This window comes from Gymnoscopelus microlampas, assembly GCF_963454915.1.
Source record: "Gymnoscopelus microlampas genome assembly, chromosome: 15".
Classification (NCBI taxonomy): domain Eukaryota; kingdom Metazoa; phylum Chordata; class Actinopteri; order Myctophiformes; family Myctophidae; genus Gymnoscopelus; species Gymnoscopelus microlampas.
In genome coordinates this window covers 34,149,709-34,173,774 of record NC_139952.1, presented here as the reverse complement: position 1 = coordinate 34,173,774, position 24,066 = coordinate 34,149,709, and the positions used below count along the sequence as shown (strand labels likewise).

Below are 24,066 nucleotides of genomic sequence, written 5' to 3'. Positions count from 1 at the left end.
GGTGTGGGTATCGGCTTCCCTGATTGGCCAACCCGAGCCGTTGGCTTCACTGATTGGTTGAGCTTTGCGTCATGTTTTTGCAGCTTCGCCAATATAAGTGGCAGCATGCACAATGGAACTCCAATCGCATAACCTCATGTATGTCATCAACACACCGTCAACAGTTCTTGCTGACTTCAGGGATCCCTGTATCTCCATACTTAGCAGATTGGTCGTATGGTAGTGGGTACCGCACTGGATAATCTGAGAACGGCTGCAATGGGTACAATGTAAACAACTACAATGGGTATTGCATAAACGGGTGGGGCATGAATTCCCAACTTACTTCATTCCCGAGTAGGCCGGTGCCTGTGGTTATCGCACTTGGTACTCTAACAATGCGTACAGCAAGTACTCTGACAGCAGGTACAATAATTATTGCATAAGTGAGTGGGGCATGCATTCCCAACTTCCCCTTGTTCCCGATTCACATCGTTCCCAAATTGCGTGGTCCCCGAGTAGTAATATATAAGTAAGTAGGTCAGCGTTATCAGCCGAGAACGTGGGAGTCTATCCCCGTTACAATGTGCGAGACCCCTGTGAGATGGATTGCTGAGGTGGAGCGCCACACCTACCATCAGCTCCCATACTTACCGCACGACGTGTCGTACCCCAGCCGTGCTACTCATACGCCGAGTTGGCGGTGCTCGGGATCGAACCCATGACCTTGTGGGCCAAAGGCGAGAGCTCTACCAACTGAGCTACCCAGACACAAAATATATAAAGTATGGCATATTATACTATACCAGGATGCCATATAATCATACACAATACACAGAGTCATGAACATATTTTATATTTCCTATCCTATTCTCTCCTATCCTTTTTATACTATAATATGTCATGACAAATACTGTTCACATATTCAGACAATAACTCCTCTTTGCAAAAGTAACAGCACACATTTTGGGGACATTAAGTTCAGCCGCCTACAACAACTACACATCTGGCTTAAAGGTCGCCGAAGGAACAGAGACATCCCCCTATGTGGACAATTTTACAACTTTCCTGAACCGGACTGAACTTTTTAAGCACGAGAGCCTCCACCCAAACCAAGCGGGTTCATGACTTTTATCCACTAACACTGAACTACTAGAGCAATTTCTATGTGATGTTCAGTAATTTATTATATGCAAGTATAATACAGGGTCATCTCCTTGGATCAATGAGAATATTGGCAATTTTAAAAGAGACTGTTGGCTAGATTTTCATTTCATACTATTGAAAGTCTCTTAAACCCGGCCAATTTGATTATTTTAAGATTACTTGAGTTCAGCCTGGTCTTAACCCAACCATCTGTTACAATTACAGGCCAATTTCTAAATTGTAATTCTAGTCTTGTTACAACTTCTGGCAGCCGTGAAAGACAATAATATATTTGAAAATATTCAGTACGAATTTTGACAGTATCACAGTAGCAAGACTGCAGAGTCACAAACTATCATGAATGCTGACACCGATGACGGTCCCATACATACAGTACTTGTTTTGTTAGACTTGAGTGCAGCTTGACACCATTGATCATACTAAGTGTTTTAAAAGTAGTAGTTGTTGTTGTTGTTGTTATTATTATTATTATGGTGATTATTATTATTGATTTAACAGAATATGATCTACTTCATAAATACAATATTCAGACATACTGTACTTTTTGAATAGTAACCCTATATTTTTATGCCTCAACACACATACTTAGTTTTTCTTCCTATTTGCAGTCACTATCATTCTTTCCTTACAGATAACATAGTGAAAACACCCAACTGTCCAGTAGCACCTTAAATACCTCAAACACTGAACCACAAAAGACCAGGGGTGAATAAAGGACATGTGCAGAGCAAGCCCTAATTTCCCAAATGGACAGACTGGGTTTTATCAGTGGCAGCATCTTTTGGGCAGGCCGGGGCAGGGAGAATGAAAGGGAGGTCAGGTTGAGCGAAGCTCAGATTACAGCGCTGATGTCTGCAGTACTACAGTATAGTAATCTCTTATGACTGATTGGCTGTAACCAGGAGTGACAACTGAACTGATGTTATCATAGATCTCTGTGTTGAGACAGGGAGGGGCAGACGAGGATGACTGCTATGTTTTTTAGAGGCTGGATGCAGAAGTACTTGGGAGCAGGTGGTAGCATGGACTCTATCTTGCTCTCTTAAAGGAGCATTTCACCCCTGGAAGAAACTGCAATCACTCAATGGTAATAGTATTTGTAGTAGATAACAGTAGCACAATTTAAAATTTGCACCCTATGGCCATAAAAATAATGAAATCTGTGTGTTTGACTAGGTTTTGACTGGACTGCTTATTACTACAATGACCATAATGCTTTTGGTTTACTGCCCCTCCTTGTGGCAGGGGAGATTCTGTGTGGGTGTGATCTCCAACAACGACGTTGAAACAGCATGGTAGTGTTGCCATGTCTGCTTATTATAAGCGGCTTCTTTCTAAAATGTAGTTGATATTTGGGCTTGTTTCCAAATGTTTTGATTGTTGTTTAAACCAGTGGTTCTCAAACATGTTCATGTATTTTTCCACAGTCCCCCATCTGAAATTATAATTTGTGCCAGGGAGCCCCTAACAGATATTTGTCAAAAATATTCCACATTTTGCACTTTTTCCCCCTCAAGATGTTTTTGTAAATAGCAGATCTACAAGCTCACAATGGGCAGCGAAGCGTTGTGAGCTTGTAGATCGGCAATTTTCAAATATATAATATCCCATGTACATGTCTAGGTAAAGTTGGCCTAGTTATCCTCTTTTGGGTTTGTTTTCTTAGACCTGGTTGCTTATTTCTCTCACAATATCTGGCAACACTGACTGAAGAACGTCAACCTAGCACATGTTCATCTAGTTACATATATGTCCAAGGATTCGTTAGTGATGTCATATCACTGTCAAATCCTTGCTATCTTCATGCAGTTCTACTTCCGTGTCGCATAGTAGTGACATCACTGTCGAATCCTTGGTATTTTTATCCTAGCCTTTCGCGACGGTTTGTTTACCAGCTGCCTCTCCACGCTGTCTTTTTTTTTTCACGCTTGAGCTTATGAAACACTACACAGGATTATTATTTCATGTCAACATTCAAGTACAACTATCAGAAGATAACTCAGGTAAAGTAAAGTCTCACTCTGCAACGGGGGGCGCAGCTAATGGGAGTGACTGTGTGGGGACACCCCATTGGGGCGGTCTTTGGAGCTGGTCTGTGTGAGACGCGTCGAGACAACATGTAGTGCGGAAAAGGAATGACATAACATTTCGTGACGTAAATAACGTCACGAGAAGGTAGAAGATTACTAGATATCTCAAAACACAGATCATACACAAAAATAATAATAATTGAGTCCTAAACTTCATTACCATTGGGTCATTTTCTTCCAGGGGTGAAATGTCCCTTTAAGGGAGATAGGGATTCCCTTCTGCATGACGTGTGGAGAGCAACAGTCACACAGATGCACACACAAACACATGCAAATACATGCTTGTTGATGCACATACACTCACACTCTCTCACCCACACGTGCACACACCCACACCCACACAAACACACACTGATGTACGTACATTGCACATCCACATAGATACACACACCAAGAGAAACGCATGGTTGCAGACACTGATACATACAAACGTCCAACTTAAGAGTATGTTATGGTCCAACTTGCCTTGTGAGACTTGTATTTGTGGGTGTTCTTTGCTGGAATATATGAAGGAAAACTGCACATTGGTAAGATAAATGGTTGAGCTCTCGGCAGCAGAATCCACTACCCTGGATTTATGAGGCTGATCGTTAAACAGTTTCTCAGTCCTCTGCTTTGGCATGAGCAAAACAACAATAAAAACAGTATGATTTAAAAGTAAGGCATATAAAAAATATAAATTCCTAATCCTATTTTTACATGTGTGTACACAGACACTAGTTAAAATATGTATAAACATTATTGGGAAACGTCTCCATAGGTGAAATAGTATGTTTACAATGGATACAATGTTTTGTTTCTTTAATTCACTTTGTCTTTACTAGTATCTCATGACGATGCCCTGGTCTCTCCCCCAGGAATGAAGGAACTATCTACTGTACCTATTTGTCTACTCGAAGACCAGCTGTAGAGAAGGTTCAATGGGATCCACAGGGACCTTACAGCTTTACAGAGTTAATGAATTGGGATATGGAGGCACATGAGATGCAGCTTGGATAAAGGGTTGGAAGGATTTTGGGGAGGGGGGGGGGTATGGCAGTGGTGGAAGCCTGGCTTAAGGGTGTTTCCATGGTAGGTTTGCCCAGGAATCCAATGTGAGTGCCAGACGTGGGGAAACCCTCATCAAAAACAAGGGAGCACACCCACCATCAACAACAGCCGGCCTGCAGAAGCACAGCACCCGGCCCTAAAGACAGTTGGCTTCAGAGCTGCTCATCAGAACCTGGAGGAGTTCTGAACCGCTGTGGACAGACAACTGAAGAACTATTGAGCCAAACTCAAAATACGTTGTATAGAGTTGTATTGCTTAGAAAAATCGCTCTCCTCTGTCAACACAAAGCGAATAGATCATCCCCCTTTTCTTGGGATCTGGTTGAGTCAAAGAGATCGGAGAGGCGATAACAAAGCCTGCTCGTGCACAATCACTTCTTGTTTTGGTAAACAATCCCACTGCTCTATTGTGAGTCCCCCCCACAGGACTTTTCTTTTTCACAGGTGGAACAATGTGACGGCTTCCCTCTCCATTGGGTGACTCACCGGGGGCTGATAGCATCGCACGTGTTTACATCACTCAGCCTCGGCCCAAACCATAGCTCACGTTGCTTGTCTAAAGCTAATCAAGGAAATTGCTGTTTGTAAACCACCTCGAATCAACATCTGGGAACACTCGCTGCTCCCACCAAACCAGAAGGGCTTAGAGTAAGAAAAAGAGAAACAAATACTGCTGGGGGATGACAGACACACACGTGTGTGCACGCGCGCACACGCATGTGACTTCACAAACACGCACTCTCCACAGAAACACATGTAAAGTGTGCATGCATAGGGCACGTGCATGCATAAAATACACACGGCACATGCACGCCCACGCACAGGCACACAGCATATGCTGCATTTGTGATCCATTCCTCCACTGAACAGGCAATGGAAACTTCTGCAAATGTAAATGTGCTGGGTTAAAAATACAGCGCATTAATGTGCACCACATGTGGCACTCTGGCAGCATGGAGGATATTTTGACGGCAGGGGAAAGAGGAGGGAGGGAGAGCGAAAGAGAGCGAGAGAAAGGGAGAAGTCCTGGGGTTACTCCAGTGACAGAGAGGGAAACACACACACAAAATCACATATGCACATCCACCACGTAGTCTTGGACATGCACACACACACGCACACACACACACACACACACAGCTGCCTCTAAACAGCTCAACATTCGCTCAAAAATACCCTCATCTACCTTGGGCCTTTTCCACAAACACCACCTTGGAGTCGTGCTGGAAGTTGTGTCCGTTAAGGAGCATCCTCTCCCCACCGGGGGCAGGGCAGGTCTCCAGACTCTGCTTGTCCACCAGAGGCAGCTCCTGGGCCGATCTCTGGGCTGTGAGAGGGAGAGAATAACTGTCCTCAATGCTCAGCTAATACACACCCACTCCCCATGCAGACCCGAGCATCCAGATCCAAGTTAGAATCTCAACCTCAGACGGCTTTCAGGGAGCTGCCGTCGCTTCTGCGGCCCTGCCCCCTTTTCAGTAAGAAATTAGACTCTCCTTTGCCGTTAGAGAGAGAGAAATTATCTGTGTTTATTTTTGTGATTCTGGTATTCGGTACGAACATCTTGCCATGAACTTTTTATCATTGTATCATTGTTCTTCCCCCGCTCCTTTTCGCTTCCTTTCTGACTTTTTCCTGAAATTATTTTTGTGAATTGTATTCATTGTTTTTTCTGTCTGCTACTGCAGAGTTGACTACATCTCACTTGGAAAACTGATAGTCAATTTCATGGTGACTAATATGGATAGATAAAGGTGAAATATAGTTGCAATTAATCTTGTCAAGTCTTTGGAAACAATAGAATCTCGTTCTGGACAAACGTTTTGGTCAAAACTGAACGCTTTATGGCAACGGTTTAACAACCCGACAATAGTCTATTTCAAGGGGCTGAGTTCATAGTTATTATACCACTGTTTTTCAGTTACCTCATAAGACTTGATCTGTATGGTGGCTATCAGTGCCAGAACCACATGACACAGAAGCTGATCTGCTGGGGTTTGTCCCAGTTCACTGAAAGGTTGTACAGCATGAAGTCAATAGACGTTATTGAACAAAGCCTAATTGACCATTAACGTGGACAGACATTACACAATGATGATTTAGATGCATGAGCCATGAGGAAGAGAGCCCCATGGAAGTTAATTAGTAAAGCTGTATTTAAAAGGTGCTTTTTAAAACCGTGGTCACAAAGTGCGTTACAAAATGAGAATGGTACAAATAAGACACAGTACAAAAGACCTAGTTAAGTCTTTGGGGTAAACACAACACACACAGTACTGTATAAACATGCTGCATATTCAAACAGTGGTTGTCAATCTAGTAGTCAGGACTGCCCGAGGGACTCAAGATAAAGTTGTTCTGGGTCACAAGATGATATAGTCTATACAGTATATATAGAGAGTTGTTCACAACAACATCCTCAGCGTTAAGTTATCCATTAATCACTTCCGAGTAAACCATTTTAAACATTTTGCATCCACATTTTGGGCATGTAATTATAGCCAAAAATTATATTATAATTTGAGAACAGCCATGTAACTAGAAGATCATCATAATAATCATATAAACAGAAGATCTACAAACACTTCGCGATTCAACGTGTTGTAAGCTTGTAAATCAGCTATTTTCGGCTAAATAACTTTAGGGCTCACTGTAAGTTTGTTAATACTCACAGCATTCGATGGGGTTGGATGCGGCCTGCAGGGACACAGTCCTGCCTGTGGGGTGGCTGATGTGCACCCGGAACACCATCCGAACGCGGGTGTTCTTACGCCCAATGTCAGTCTCGCCCTTGCGGAGCTCAATGTCCGAATTACGGAGCTTCAAGATCCCCGCGCAGTCGATTCTGGATGGGTGGAGACAGAAATGGAATAGTTGAGGCAGATGACAACCTTTTATCAACCTTTTACCCCATTAAGACCTGAGGTCGATTCTACAAATGCCTCCTAAATGAATCAGTAGTTCTCACACTTGCACTGTGAGCTTATATATCTGATATTTTTAGCGGCGCTAGCCGCTCTATACCTTTAGGTATAGAGCGGATATTAGCCCTCTATACCTGGCTTTTGCGTCAACGTTCTGATTGGTCAGGCTCGCCAAGGTTCTGATTGGTCAGGTCCGTCAACGTTCTGATTGGTCAGGCTCGCCAAGGTTCTGATTGGTCAGATCCGTCAACGTTCTGATTGGTCAGGCTCGCCAAGGTTCTGATTGGTCAGGTCCGTCAACGTTCTGATTGGTCAGGCTCGCCAAGGTTCTGATTGGTCAGGTCCGTCAACGTTCTGATTGGTCAGGTCCGTCAACGTTCTGATTGGTCACTATTCATGACATCACTATGTTACTATTCATGACATCACTATGATATTGTTTCTCTAGAAACACATATCTATGACAAAATATATCAAAGGCGCCGCTACCTTCACACAGGTGTGATTTTTTAATAGCCAACGCAAAAATCTAAAATGACACAGATGCTTTCTTGGTTTTAATGGGTTAATCAAGTGTGATTTCACTCCTAAGACCTCCTCAATACGGTCATCTGACTGCTGTGATTTCAGCAGGAGATTAATACCCAACAGAGATTTCACACTGCAATACAGCCATACCAAAATCAATCCACAGTAACAAACTACTGTGAATGATAATGGCTTCATGAATAGCCTTTTAATGGTACAAGAGAGAACCCCTGTGGGAATTTCCCCCAATATTGCTATCTCTACAGGTCTCCTGGCCAAGGAACCCCATTGGCTATAATTAAAAAATAATATTTTTTACAGTCCCTTAACTTTCATCGCTCTTAAGTCTTAATAAACACCTCACCCTCAAACCTCGCTCACCCCCTCCTCTTCTGTCTATGCATTGTCATCTAACGTTTCACACTTTAATAGTTCTGCTTCTCCACACTAAATTTGAGTTATTTCTCATCTCCTTGTTACTCGATGCTACATTCCTTAAGGGGAGTGTAAGTAAAATCATTTTGGTAAAAAAAAAAAAGGTTTTGTTGAAATATTAAAGAGTGTTTGTTCAGTAACAGTCTCCCAATTTCTCCAGCTTTAGTAAACAGAAACTTTATTTTCAGGTTGGGATACCAATTTTATCCAATCAGGAGAGAGAACCCTACAAAGATAATAAAGTATTATATGATATAATAATAATAACATAATAAAGAAATAAGTCAATAGTGCTCATTTCTTTGGTTCATCACATACAATTTCACTTGTGTATCTTGTATCCTTCATGAGCTTGACAAAATTGGTATCCTGGCCTGAAAATTTATTTTCTGTTTACTAAACTGTTCCTGTTAACAAACATTCTCTAACAGCAATGAGATTAGATGGAATATAGAGCATATAGATAACTTATTTGAACCAAAGAAAATATCACTCCCCTTCAGGTTAACTGTCAACTTTTATACTTATTCTAACACTCCCTGACATTCTTCACCAGCCATTGAGGTGCTTTACTGGAGAAGCAATCAGGTGTTGATGCTCGAACCCCAGCTGTTCAGCTCTCCGCCTACGTAGACAGCTTGCACTGTGCTGTGAACAAAACCGCATTCCGAGGTGTCTATTCAACGCCTGACAAAAAAAAGATTCAAACAGCATAGTGCCAAAATGAGAAGAAACAACTTTTCTCATTCTGGATCCATCGCAGGCCCGCTTTAGAGTATGAGTTGAACGGATTCGTTCTCAGCTCTCAAGCACGCCAGCAGCTTTAGTGGCCCTACGCCAGAAAAGCTCAAGAAAAACTGAAAGTGAAGTTGATTCATGGCATAATTTAAGACATGCCTCTAATCCTGACGACCTAAATCACGATGAATGCACATTTGTGAAATATTACAATGCCTCTATTCTGTGCTGCGCCACAGAGCATCTATACGTCACGTTAGAATGCATGTCAGAATTAATAAATCTCAAACAAATCCCTCGCCTATACCGTAACCACTCTGAGGCGTGTCCTCCCTGAAAGAAAGAGGAAACCATATCCTGAGCTGCAGGAGTTATATAAGGGGAGCCTATGTGTTACATCCATTAAAAAGTGGAGAAAGTGCTGAGGCTAGCAGGCTGCTACCGCCTGGAGCTCAGACACAGCCCAGACCCCCGTTAGCAGCTTTGAGGTTCCCTCCAGTAATCTGATCGCAGAGGCTTATAAAAATGGGAAACCCGCTCTTCTGTGTGCAGAGGGCACCCCGTTCCAAATGCGCATGCACGCACGTGACGCACGCACACACAAGTTGCCAACCACACACACATACACGGATCTCCCCCAGAACAGCTGGCTCTTATTACAGTAGGTGTCATGGACATAACTTTTCAGATAGTCACTCCATCATTTCATGGGGGTAAACAGGGGAGGTCCTCTATATCCACTCACATGGCTCTCATGTTGTTCTCTGGCAGCAGGGGAATCTCCAGGACTTTGGTGTTGTTTTGCAGAGCCTCGTGGCTGGGCGTGGACACCGTCTTGCCCGTGATGCGGTGGACCTGGTAGAAAGCGTGTGGCCGCAGGAGCCGGTCGTCCGCCGTACCGATGAACAGCTGCAGCGTCAGGGGCTCACTCTCCATGTAGCCATGGAGCTACGGGGCAGAGAGGAGACGTCATGTTATTGTGCATGTCTCAAGGTTTCAATGTTTTTATTGGACAGGATAGTGAAGAATGACAGGTAAGCGAGGATAGAGAGAAGTAGGGCTGCAACTATCGATTACTTCATAAGATTTGAAGCAATGGTCAAAGAGCCACATTCAAACCCATGATATTGCTTTTATTTATATTGTCCTTACAATAATGGTTAAATGAGCATCAACTCCTAAATCCCTCCCTTTGCAAGTCAGGACTAGAAGAGGGAAACCTCAAGTACCCAGTCAACATTTATGTGATCCCTGACAGGTCATATACATTATTAAGTTACAAGAACAGAGATGAAAGCTATGAAGAGGGGTATTGGAGAACTTTTTTTATACCCACTTAAACCCTATATACTTAGTTCCCTCCTGTTTTTCCTCTGCACTAAATATGGTTGTCAAAGATAGCCTATCTACATGCTCACAATGCATCACAACACGACGCGTTGTGAGCTTGTAAATCAGCTATTTTCACAGAATCTTTCCCCCATAGTAGGGATGCTACAGTTCATGTGGTTAAGCTCACTTGTTTTCTCCAAGGAGCAACCACTCACACACTATAATGAAAAAAACGGTTATCTACAAGAAGCCATGCTCTATGGATGAAGGTTCTTAAACAAAGTATCCATTTAGGAACTTGGTATCAGTCCCTTTATAGTTTATTCCTTAATTTACCACCAAGGACCCATATACACTTTCTCCATTAATGTCAGTCCAATTCTGGACTGATTGGCTGTTGGTCCTACTGTAGTTGGATTTCAAGGGCAATCGCTGCCACAGACCACCACAAAAAAAAAAAAAAGAACCTTCAAGCACAAAACAACACTGTGATTTGCGAGGGTGGTCAATACCCACTGACAAGACCAAGGCCAGTGTTGCAGTGAAGTGAAGGTCACGTCAATTACACAAAGCCCCCAGCCAATCAGGGTCAAGAAAACATCTCGGTGCTGACCCCCCACCTCTGATTTTTATCAGTAAGATGATCCGGGACAGGATGCATGATTTGGTTTGCAAGAGGTGCTCAGAAAGAAAAGCTCTCTGACTGTAGAGCTGGAGGGAGGGCTTGGCTCGGCGGTTCTAAGAACTCCCAGATCGCTATAGGTGTTGCTTGACAGGAGGGCCCTCTGCCAGGATGACCTCAACCACCCAGACTGCGGAGCGAAGGCATGGAGCCCAAACCCCACCATCTGAAACTCGAGAACAGCGGCTACTGCCGACACGCTGCCCCAGAGCTATGCATGTTATCTATACAGCTTGACAGGTGAGAAATTAGGAGGAGAATACTCAGCGTGGCATGTCAAAACGGCTGAGTGAAATACAGAGGGGATTCATAACAAGAAAATCACATTTTATAAAGCGGGGACAACGGGGTGGCCTCGTGGTTAAAGAGACTGCTCGAGACGTATGATGGCGTAAAAAATAACAGATCTAATAGCACACAATGTGTCGCATCTGCGATGTACTGTGAGTGTATATAATGGCTATTTTAGGCACGCAACTCCGTCATACAACAGTGTATAATTCAGGGCAGGCCTAACTGAAAAATCACAGGTTAAATCCTAAGCCATGTGTCCTTGAGCAAGACACTGAATCCATAACCGTTCGCTCCAAAGTTTGCCTTGGAAAGGAGCATCAGTTGAAACGCCAAAAATATAAAATGTAAAATGCAAAAAATGCATAAATGATGCCCGCTGTCTTCACTGACATAAAAAGCACTGTCTTCACTGACATATAAAAAGAACTGAACGCTCCCAAAATATGAACAAGGGCTTTGACTGGGGAAGCACAACATGTGATTTAGAGGAGTATCCCTTTGAGGGTTAAGAGCCTGCAAAAGCACTGTATATTTGTGTAAGGAAATGGGTTGCTGCCTAGCAATGCTGTTTATTTAGGCAGCAGGGAGTGTGTGTGATGGAGTGAGAGGCGGCCTGTTCACAAGGCTGAGCACATTTCTTCATAAATGAATTTCGTTACAGATTGCAAATTACCCACTTACAATTGCAGTCGGTGACATAATCGGTACCAAAAACATTAAATTCAATGGTGTTATGTGATGAATGTGATTTCTTTGGCTTTAAAATCCATTAGTTGACCAGGGTCCCCCAGAGCTCTATACTAGGCTCCCTTCTTTTTTCCCTCTACACCAAATATAGATACTAAACGATCTATTCTACAAGCTCACAACACATCGCGATCACGCGATGCAACGTGTTGTGAGATTGTAGATCCGCTATTTTCGCCAAACGTTTGCCCACGAATCGGAACACTAGTGTTCATGTGGTTAATGGTGCTATTATCTAATTTCTGTCATCATTAGTGATGCATCCGTTTTTTCTTTCTATAACCAGTTTGTGGTAATCAGATTACCATAATACCATTATGTGTAATCCATTACTCCTTAACGCTTGCTGTTTGACACAGGCATTGCAGCCGCCCTTCCCTAGTTCACATTATCACCCACTAGAGGAATGCCAAGACTCCGGCCGCTCAAGGCACCAAAGAGGAGTAGAGCCAAGTGAGGACTGCATGGGCAGCCTCTCCATTCCTATCACATAACCTCGCTGCTCCAAGTGATGATCACACACATACGCCACACCTACAACAAATACACCCTTATGGGTCCATTTCTACACTACCAGAGTTCACCGTGTAACATTTGCAAGTACGTTTGGATGTTTGCTTTGACCTTCTTAGAAGTACCATAATTATGCAGGTTTAGACAATCACAGGAAATTCATTATTATTTTGAAAGCCTGTTTTGTTCTGTCATTGACAACTCGGCGTCTTGTCGTGATGCTGTAACCACCATCCATCTAGCACTCTAGGTCAGTGGTTCTCAAACTTTTTCATGTCAAGGACCCCCAAATTGACACTTATTAGCCCGCGGACCCCCATTTCAAAAGATATGCCAGGGATCCCCATAAGAGAAGATTTTTTACTGCTCTAGCTGTGATTCTCAACCATTTTAATTTCAAGGACCCCCAGTTTGAAATGCATTAGGGCTACAGACCCCCATTTAATGGCATTTCTATCACTTGGACCGCAATTTATATTGTAAAATCTATGTCAATTTAACTCTCAGAGTTACAGAGCCATAAGGGTCCATTTGGTGCCTAATCTATCATTTAGCTGGGGACCCCCTGGAACTCCCTCAAGGACCCCTGGGGGTCCCTGGACCCCACTTTGAGAACCAATGCTCTAGGTGGATACGTAAAGTGTTACTAATCGTTTCGGGTGTCAAATTGACAAAGTTAAATATCTCTCTTTGTGTGTAGACTGTAAATGCAAACTTAAGGTACGTGTGACTAATTAGTCCTCGGTCATGTTTTTGGATCACATGAAACAGCTTTTAGTTTGAAAAACTAGGATGCTTCAAGGTCAGTCGGGGGGGGGGGGTCATCTAATGTCCAAATATATCATTGGGTTTTGTAAACCCAAAAGGTTAATCTCATCTCCTCAGCACACAAGATTTCCTTTCAGACAACGAAAAAGACCTCACAGACTTGACTTGAGGGTATTTCCTCCCCACCGGAGCACAGCACGAAAACCTCCTGCATAACTGTGGTGAGGACAGTACACACGGCTTCAGAGAGGGCATACTACAGTCTGCCGTTGGCGTAATGGCGAAAAATGTGGTTGATTGAGACTCGAGGCAGAGGCCATGGCATTGAAAAAGAACAGAAAACACTGGGGGCTTAGCTGTGCTGGATGCTGGACGTAGCGGAGCAGAAAAAGAAAAGAAAAAGAGAAAACCACACAGAACAAGATGCCTCCAGAATAAACTCTGTCAACTTTTTTTGGGCTGGGTTTGCCTCAGAGAAGCAAACGAGAGGCTTTCGTCTTGCTCATCAATGTCCACAGTGGCAGCGGCTGCAGCAACATAGTGAACCATGTAATCAGGAAGCAGCAAAGAGAAGGAGATTGGGTTGCTTTCGTCCGACGTTCCTCCCTCCCTCCTTCCAGCATCTCCATCAGAGGCCTGCCAGAAGCGTGTGTGGTTTTTCAGCCCCTGCCCACCTCCGCCTCCGCAGGACGCGGTGCGCGATGATGTCAACCATACACACGGGAACTTTCCTAAACAAAGGGAAGTCTGTGCATTTGGGGTGGAAGCAAGTGGTGAAGAAGGAAGGGGGTGGGTGGGTGGGTGGCGGGTGGGTTTACTGGGTTGGTTTGGTTGAGGTTTACATAGAACACACTCGCTCTATTTCAGCCGGGGCACGTCCATTAAATCATTAGCACCTAATCAAGGACAAAAACATGTTCCCTGCACAGATGTGTAGTTACGATTAGGGACACGTGGATTGTTCAGAGTGTTCAGGGTTCCTGGGTCCTCATTCAACCGCTGCCTCCTTAGTTAAGATCACCGGGTGGCCATAAACACAAAGCACCATGATGAGCACATCTGTCTAGATACTACAGTTCAACACGTCCAACCTTAAAGGGATATGTTGATATTTTATTACCTGGTAACTACTGTACTATATAAACTGTAAAATGGTACTGTAAAATCAACATTAGAACGTTGGCAAAATATCAAGGTATCCCATAGAAATGACAACTCCACTTGATTTCACAGGAAACCTCTGAGTGTAGCTCTGAGTATACGAATGGACCTGTAAGAGTCAATTTGATTCCATTTGTACACTGCCAGGGTTACATGAACACTCAGGATTTTACAGTGTCCTTTCTCTGATTATTCATGGTTCTTTGATTATTCATGGTTCTTTGATTCATTCTGAGACGGAGGTCAGTGGTGTGGACAGGCTAATAGTTTGATGGGAGTGGGGGGGCTAGGAAACCTCAAAACCAAAACAGAACGGTGGTTGCTCAATACTTTCTCTTCAGGCTTGGCCACCAGAAAGCTATAGTACAGTTGGTTAAAAGCTCATGACTAAGCTTTACTGGCCCACACCACCTCTCTTTGTAACTGTCTGCGCTGCAACGCAATGGAAAAGTTTGAGTCACCCATGTCTGGACAGGAACTGGCTGAGTGGACCAGTCTGTCTAATAGCATACCTATGGTATTTCATTCAGAAATGTGACATCTTCAAATAGCATCATAGCCAGGTCATGATCTAAAAAACACACGCCAGCTCATCTATTTTAACACAAAGTTGAAAAAAAAAGAAGATGGAGAAAGTGGTAAGGCGAGAAGTGATGGGGCTAACAGTGATACCACCAAATGAGGGCCCTGGCCTAATGGCAGTACCGTGTGTTAAGACGAATCACGAGAGGGAAAGCCAAGCAGTCTAGCAGACCTGAATGACTGGGTGTCCTCCCGCCATGGCCTTGACTGCCCCCCTGCTGCCCTCCGTCTCATAGTGGGCACGGTGGTGGGATTTGGGCTGGACGTCGATCTGCAGGCTATATGGCCCCGAGCTGGATGGAAGCTGCCAGTCAAGGGCCGGGAGAGATGGGCTACCAGGAAGAAGAAAAAAAACACATTCACCCCGTCAACTTTTAAACGAGAGGGGAGTAGAGCTTATTTTAGATGCGCTTATCAAGGTGGAACGTGTAGAATGCGAAAACAGCACAGATAGGCTGGACCTTGTGATACCCTCGAAAAAATTTTGTTTTGTTTTGTTTGTTCTATAAAATCTACTTCCTCACCATGGCATTGCAAATATGCAAAAACATGTTTCAAAATACACTGACATTTTTGCTCAAATCTCAATGGACCTGGTGTACTTGGGTTGGGCTGAATTTCTCATTACATGCTTGGATCTGGGCTGGAGTCTGATTCTCAAAACAGAAGTTGTTGACAATACTGTTCTTAATAATTTAGAATTGCAAATGCTGTGCCATGAGCTGTTATAGCTTGCTTAAGACCTATAACTATAATATATACTGTATAATATAATATAATATAATATAATATAATATATAACCTCACTTTAAATTTGAACAGATTGTTTTCGGGTGTAGGTTCAAAATTTCAGACCGGAGTCATTGTCTAATTCAAAATTGCACTACTTCCTTACCTGACATATTGCTTTGGCTTGGACCATGTGTATGGATGCTGTGGCACATCTAGGAACCCAGCACAGAAGCTCTCCTTCTTTAAGGCCAGACGGGCAGCGAGATGGTCATCCTGACAGAGCTCCCCGGGACTCAGTTCCTCTCCCCTGGGCTCCAGCTTCAGGCTGAGGGTGTGGTTGGGATCTAGGCTCGTCTTTCGGGCCTTTGTAGGAACCCCTTCCCCTAGATCGGCCAATCCATCTGTACTCAAGGCATTGATGGCCGCCAGTATGGCCGAGTTGGTGTACTGGTTGGTGTTGGGCAGCCAAGACTCTTCTGTCACACTGAGGCGTGGGGAGGTCTGTGGGGACGGCCCAGGGGAGTGGTTGGGGGAGTACGGAAATTGGAGCTTGTGGGACCCCGGGACACCACCTCCGCTGCTGCCATTGAAGGTATACTTCCTCTTCGCACCGCAGGGGGAGTTGGGCCTGCTCGAGCCACGTGACTGACCAATCCAGGTGTCATCGGTCACGCTCGCACGCGGCGAGGTGGAGGGGGAGTGGCGCGGGGATCCACCCTTGGCACAGGCCTCACCCGGCAGGGCGAGGGTGGAGCCCTTGGGCGACACGCAGGGGGACTGCCACGGGGAGTTCTGAGGAGAGTTGTCGTAGTTGTAGGAGAAGCCCGATTCATAAGACGAGCCATCGGAGTGACAGCTGCGGGATGATACGCTGCTGGCAGGGCTGAGGCAGCTGGGGTCTCGGTAGCCGTCGGCGTTGGGCAGCGTCAGCGTCACAATGGAGTTGACGCGCTTGCCGATGGGAAGGCTGCTCTCCTCCGCCTCATCCTCTGAAAACTGCCCATAAGCTGTGATCTCGATGCGCGGGCTCTCCAGCGCCGGGGCCCCATTTGGACGGATACTCGGGGATGAGTAATAACCCGCATTTCTCATGTCCTCTTGGGTGTTGTAGCTCGGTGGCTGGCTGATAGAGACCGATATAATGGGGCTGGATTGGATGCTGTGGTATTGGGACGGTAGACAAGGGTTGCCCAGGAGAGAGAGACTGACATTTGGGGTGTAGCTATACGCATCTGAAAAGTCAAACAAATTGAAATTGTAATCATAATAATCAAACACACATTCACTGGATCCCTTACTAAGAGGCTTATTGTAACAGCTGCCAGAATTTGCATTATGGGAGCTGTTGCAGTGTTGCCTATAATGGCATTAGAAACAGCATGCCTGGAACTAGCTCCAGATCTCTTGGCTAACCAGTGATGTAGTGATGTAGAAAGCATGCACATTTCTCTTTCTAAATGAGAGCAAAACCATAGACCTCAAACCATCAGCTATGGGTTTTCCCCAAACACAGTCATAGTTATAATAGCACACAGCGGCCCCATGACATTTAAATCAGAATACAACCTCCACAAAGGAAGAAAGGTGAGACACAAATAAGAGAAAATAACCAACATTCTAAAACCACATCTAAAAATAACCTAAACAAAAGACCAGGTGATTTCCCTCCCATTCCACACGTCACATTTATGCCACAGAACATACATGCAGTGGCAGCCATAGCACTATAATAACACTAGTGCTTTTGTTGGCTTCTTTCAGCTTTCCAACCCGTCCCTCAAAAATAAACGCAGGAGGCACATCTAGTTTGTTTGCATGCCAAAAAGGTGCATGCTACCCAGCTCAGCAAAGTTAATGGGCCCATGCCAATTCCCTCCAGCCCATATAGTTATGAAGTACATATGAAACTCAGCCTTGCCGCAAAATCTGTGGCAGAGGCTGAGGTCATACACATAAGGGAAGCAGGGGAGTAACTTACATACTGTATGTGAATGGAGGCTGTGGTTTGCATACATGGGGCTGAGCAACCCAGTACAGTGATATTGATGAGAGAGCTACTATGACTGCTATGGGCAGGCAGACAGCCTACAGCTACCACAGCTCCCTGTCTGAGGCTAATTAAAAAGAATTAGGGGGCCAACCATAAAGACATGACATCAGTGCTGCACCATATGACTCCTTGTAATAAAAGGAAAATTATGTCCACATTTAACATTGTGGTGTGACACAGTAGCATTGCAATGTCTGTATTCTAAAAATAGATCACTTGGGTTGTTGCTCTGCAGAGGACTAGGTTAGATTATCCAGTTCCAACAGGTAAAAGAATGGACTCCCTTTGGATAACTATCCTCGATATTGACGTTTGAGTCTTTCGTGGAACATAAAATGTTGTCAAACTTTTTAAATTTGTATTTTTATAGCAAAGACTGGATTCTAAAGAGCCCATCCAGTCAGCAGAAGAGTCAACAGTCCAAACACGCCTTCATTGCCCAAATCACCAGGGAGGGGCACACACACAAGTTGCTTTAATAACGACTTCATGTTTTACTGTTAATACAATGTATATAAAAGTTGAACAGCCTTCAAAAAGAAGCCAGCTGTTAAGAATTACAATTATTGTAACATTGCTTTATAAATGTGACGTGTGTGTGTAATGTAATGTCATGAGAGTCTAACCAGGCGGTTTGAGCTGAATAAGGACGGGTCTCATGATGAGACCCGTCCTTATTCAGCCCTCTAACCGCCCGGATCCCTGATTCTAGGTGTATAGGTTGAACTTTAATAGCCCTGGTCCAGAGCGTTAGTGAGTTCTCTGTAACGCTCTGCCAGGCGCGCTGCTCTGCTCATAGACCAAAAAATGCCACTGCCGTGCGAGGTCTCCGTCTTTAGTCAAAATAAACAAAACTATTTCGCTACTCACCGAAACAAAGGCTGTTTTGTTTTATTGAAAGTTTATTCTCCAGGGTGGGAAGCCTCTCAGCACCCCACATTCTCTGTATAATACACTTTTTAGGCAGAAAATAAAATATGTTGACCACATGGCTATTATTGTATTTACTCCACTGCGCCCTCTACAGAACTGGTTTATATAAATTACCATTGACCAGATCTGTAGAGGGCGCAGTGGAGTAAATAGAATAATTTAATTCTGGTATTTTACAAAGAAGGTGGGGTGCTGAGAGGCTTTCCATCGTGGAGAATAGACTTTCAACAACACAAAACAGGCTTTTTTTTTCAGTGAGTAGGGAAATAGTTGTTTATTTTTACTGAAGACGGAGACCTCGCACGGCAGTGGAATTTTCCCTCTATGAGCAGAGCAGCACGGCTGGCAGAGCGTTAGAGAGAACTCAGTAACGCTCTGGACCAGAGCTAGGTTGAACTGAACTGTGCGAGCAGATGAAGACAGTAGGGAGCCAACTGGTAAATCACATCACACTCACCCTCTTCAGCAGCTTTCATTTTCGTTGTAATACCACGAACACGTATATTAAAGGAATCAAACTTTGAGTAAAGTAGCAGACGGGCAAGATGAGCGCTTATCCATAAAGGGGGCTGTTATCCAGCTGTTGCAGTTAATCTTCTTTCAGCGTACTACCGTAGAGTAGCACTCGTACGAACAAGAAATCACTTGATTAAACTTAAAATTAGTCTATTAAAAATTGTTCATGGAAAAAAACACCGATCCAAGTTTTTTTTAAAGGGGTAAAAAAAATATGAGACTTTGTTTCAGAGAAATCAGAACGCGCGGAATAAGATCATGCCCGAGATGCTAACGGAATGGATGCCCCTTGGTTTTAATATTTGTGTCCGTGTGTTGAAATAATAATACCAGTGATAGAGGGAATCCTGGCTGGTCTGGGCGTGTGTGACGCACTGCTTCCACACAGCGAGGACTTCTGCGCTTATAAACCCGGGGATCACCTCAGTAGCCCCGCCCCCTCTAGCGATGACGCGCTCCTCCTCCACGTCCTACAGCCTACAAGCAGATGTGCTAAGTGGAGATCAGTGTTGCCATGTCGGCTTATTTTAAGCGACTTTGGGCTTCTTTTTCTGTAAAGTTGCTTGTAAAAATTGGTTGGTAGTTGCGGGTTGCGTTTTTTTGGCCTCGCTTCTAAAGTGTAGTTGCTTATTTAGGCTTGCTTCCAAAAAAAAAAACATTATAATTCATACAAGTGGTTCTCCATTATTTTCATAAAAATGTATTGTGCCAGGGTTAGAATGATTCAAAAAAATATTCCAAATATTCCACATTTTATTGCATGAGTTTTTGAAAATAGCCAATCTACAACCATTGTAGATCTGCTATTTTCAAATAATAAGCATGTAGGTTCAAAGTGCTCATGTGGTCTAAGTTGCTTCTTTTGGGCTTGTTTTTCTAGACCTGGTTGCTTATTTCTCTCACAGAATATGGCAACACTAGTGGAGATTCTATCTCACACACACTCACTGGGGTTTCCAGCTGTAGACAAGGCCAATTATCAAAGGTAGTCGATGAGCCTGTAGGCTGCAATATATATACAAGTCACATCATTGCCACAGGAGAATCAGGTCTTGCAAGTGCAATGGAAAAAAAACATATTTACACGCTGCAGGAACATATCAGCTTCAGCTGACGGATTTCTTATTCTAGGCAATATAAACTTTATAAATAGCTGAACAGCACATTAGGATGACACCACTTGTAAAGCATAGAAGTAATTTGACAGATAACAAATCGTAACAATGACAACCACTGCTATTCAAATCTCTTGAAGTCTGTTCTTCATTAATCTATGCTTTCCACACCCTTCATGTATTTGCTCGCTTTGGCTCTGTGTGCAAGGCCAAAGCTGTCATTGCATGACAGAAGACAGCATAACAATACTGCAAGAAGAATCTCCTCGATCAAGATTTTCGACAAGACTAATCCTTGCGAGCCTTTGATGCAAACATTTGTCAACTAATTACAACAGATGGTTCCTCCGCATAATGGCTACTGCCTGGGCTGTACTTTTATGGCAACAAAGCAAGAGACCCAAGAACAGGTGACCTGGCCCCTGACCCCAAACATGTCACAACATTTAGTGCGTTAGCCGTCACAACCTGGGTAAATATGGATACTGCATCCTAAAACATGACATTTCTCTCAGATGTTCATATGGGCGTTCCACAGGATTTCAAATTATTGCAAAGGCAAATAATTGCTTTTCCACTTCCCTTTGACAGTCTGCATGTCTGTGCCTGGGCAACAGAACACATAATTATCCGTAAATGCATAGGGAGGGCTCTATAAAAGTAAAGACCTATACCCAGTCATTTGACACGGTGAACTGAGAATCTTCATAGAGCTTTTCCATAGGCTTCTCGCTGTGGTGGCATCCGTCGGCTTGTGCCTCTCAGCGTATACAAATCTGAGGCAGGACTGTCGTTGCTATCTTTGGCTGGCCTGGACATTTGGGTGCCGGCAGCGAGGCTGTGGTTTCTGTGATGACAGCAGTCACATGGTGGATCTGTGGAAGTGTGTCCATCCATGGAGGTGGGAGGAATCTGCACTACAACACTATGGCATCTTATCAGCCCACCCCCCACACCCCCACCCAGTGGTGCTGAAGTGCCATGCCACAGTCATCCTCAATGGAGATCGCTGACACGTTTTCAAAGATCCAACTGCTTGTAATGTTGTATGTAAGCTTATCATGTGACCAATGTGTGTCACTACTTCCCACTGTTTTGGGGTCATATATCAACAGTGATGTGTTTGCAGAAAACATATTTGTGTTTTTCCCCGGTTGAAATGATCATTCTCAGTCACTTCTGTATGTCTCACTTGCTAACCAAGCTGAATTTTTACAGCGTCGCTCCCAGGAGGCAAGAAGAGGGTCTGTGTGTGTGTGTGTGTGTGTGTGTGTGTGTGTGTGTGTGTGTTTGTTTGTGTCCGTGCACACGTCCGCCCAGAACTAATCTCGCAAACCACTGGCTGGACCAATCAGCGCCACATTTCTTGTGCTTGTTGCCAGTAGGCCAAGAAACTCCCCAACTTGTATTTCCGTTTTTAAAGTTACATTTTAAACTGGAAGTCAAAGGCAAGCCGGATTGGGCTGAAACTTTGCCCAAATATGAAGATGACTGACTTCATACTACAGATGTCATAGACTGGCCACGCCACTATTAGACCCTGTCTTGTTGAAAAAAAACATTTAAAAAAAAAGTCAGTATAAAAGTCGTTATGGTAACTCTAAAATGTTTTTATAATGGCAGGAGATTTATTATATCTTATATAAATAACAATTCATGCCAAAAAATGCCATAACTTGGGTTTCCAAATATTTGCAGTCTCTCTTTCGGACAATTTAAGTGATAAACAGCAGGGATAATAATTTAAGGTTCCACTCTCCATTGTCATGTGGTACTCCACATCCAATGCAATACTTCCTCTTCTCCCGTCTGGATCTCTTTTCAACTAAGCTTTCAACTCAGCGATGGCACTTGTGAAACCCTAGCTGTCTGCTTCATCATGGGGCGCAGCAGATCCCCTATTCTTTTAAAGAGCCACACTCATTTCTTTGACCTCATGGAAATCTGTCACTTGGGGGCTAGGGGGGTGCAGGGTGAAGGGGGGCATTGCTGCTCTCTGCAGCTATGTGTAACTGAAACATGTGCTGCAGTAAACACTTCCCCCTCGTCTGCAGTTAATAAATAGCACTGCTGTTGTTGATTGACGCTCAGCCCCCTTCTACGTCAGGGCCAGCACTTGGGCTCCATAGTTTTTCCACCCCGGGTCTGTTGTTGATTAGTGGACACCTTGGTAACCCTGGTAACAGTCCACTACAGCTGGAGGATGGTTCCGGAAGCACAACCAAAAGAAGTGTGCTGCAGATAATGAGAAACAATGCCAGTGTCCTGTTTTGATCATGTAAACACAGGACAGGACATAAAGGACACAAATCACCAGAGGCTGATGAAGTGGGTACACATGTAAGATCTGGCCTTGAATCTCAAAATTCGTAGCGTTTTCTTTTTCACATTTTTATCTCTATTAGTCATTCTTTAACCTTCATTTATCCAGGGAGGACCATTGAAAGCCCTCTTAATCAAGGACACTCTGATAACAGCATGTACAACAATACAAATGCAATACATATAATGAAAAACAATATAAACATTTAAAACCACGTTAAAAACAAATCACAGATGCAGCTGAAGGGCTACATAAAGTAGGTGCAGTCCCTATGTAATGTATCCTCAAGAAGCATCCTAAATGTCTTTATGGAGACCAAATGGTCCAGTTTCAGAGAGACCTGAATTTGTTCCATGCATCCACAGCGTAAAAGGTGAAGGCGTTTTTTTCCTGCCTCACTGTTCACACAAGGAATGATAAATCTAATGTGATATCCCGTAGAACTAAAAATGTCAAGTGAAATACAACAGAATAAATACAACAGAAGCTTATCATAAGACTTTGAGGTGAGGCGAATATAAGCAAATAGTGATTTAATACAAGCTATAATTATTTAGAAGGCCACTGTATCAATAGGCCACTGTATCAATAGTGTGGAAGGAATGGTACCTTCTTAATAATGTGCCAACGTGTGACTTCTCCCCTGTGACTTCACTGGGTCAAGAGTAAAGCTCAGTGACGCTAGCGTAACTTAACAGATGCCATGCTGTTCACTTTATCCAAAGCTTCATACAGGACTATGTACGCATATACACATATTTTTGGTATGGAGGCAGTCCCAGTGAAAACTGAGCCTCTAACTCTAACATGCGTGCCATGTACTGTGCTATGCAGGACTGCTGGCTCAACTCTATTACAGCCTGAGACAACTGTACCATGTTCTCAGGCCTTATCATAATCCATGTAATCATCCCTCTCTAGCTGCCTGCCACAGGCTGGACCCAGTTAAAGCCCAAACACGCAGAGCAGCTTTTTATGGGGCATCGTTGCCGAAGAAGTTGTCCTAAAATTGATTTGACTTAATCACAGGATACATGAACGTCTTTGGGTGTATCATGAATGTTGTGCATCATCATCACCCTTAGACCCTTTGGGGGGGGGGGGGGGGGGGGGGGGGCGGGGGGGGTCCTACTCACCTCGGCCGGTAGTCCATATGTGGACGCCGTCGAGTTTTGATGGTAACATTCTTGGTATGACGTGGTTTGGCCGCTGTGCGGTGGAAAAGACCTCGGCTCGCTTTTCTTTCCACGAATCTTCCCCCCGAATCGGGTGCATGGCTTTATTTGTGTCTGAACAAAAAACATGATGGAACATTGGACAATATTGAAAGTTATTCACAAAAGAAAAACAGTGACACGACCAACCCAAATGTTTGGCTTGCCCATTGCTGAATCACCTGTTTGTTTT

At 43.9% G+C, this 24,066-nt stretch overlaps 1 protein-coding gene across 5 annotated transcripts in view; it reads right to left on the bottom strand.

The window, feature by feature from the left end:
• nfatc1 (nuclear factor of activated T cells 1) overlaps nt 1–19,571 on the bottom strand; it is a 46,305-nt gene extending 26,734 nt beyond the window's left edge. For all 5 annotated transcript variants that reach the window (XR_014602468.1, XM_084080968.1, XM_084080969.1 and 2 more), the window contains exons 1-6: nt 19,163–19,571; nt 15,886–16,954; nt 15,163–15,322; nt 9,657–9,859; nt 6,959–7,131; nt 5,473–5,613 (exon numbers count right to left, since the gene is read on the bottom strand). Coding sequence is in view for 4 of the 5 variants with exons in the window: in XM_084080968.1 (XP_083937094.1) it covers nt 5,473–5,613; nt 6,959–7,131; nt 9,657–9,859; nt 15,163–15,322; nt 15,886–16,954; nt 19,163–19,181 (1,765 nt within the window). In the remaining variant the exon portion in view is untranslated. The remainder of the gene's footprint in view (nt 1–5,472; nt 5,614–6,958; nt 7,132–9,656; nt 9,860–15,162; nt 15,323–15,885; nt 16,955–19,162) is intronic.
• Between the last annotated feature and the right edge of the window lie 4,495 nt (nt 19,572–24,066).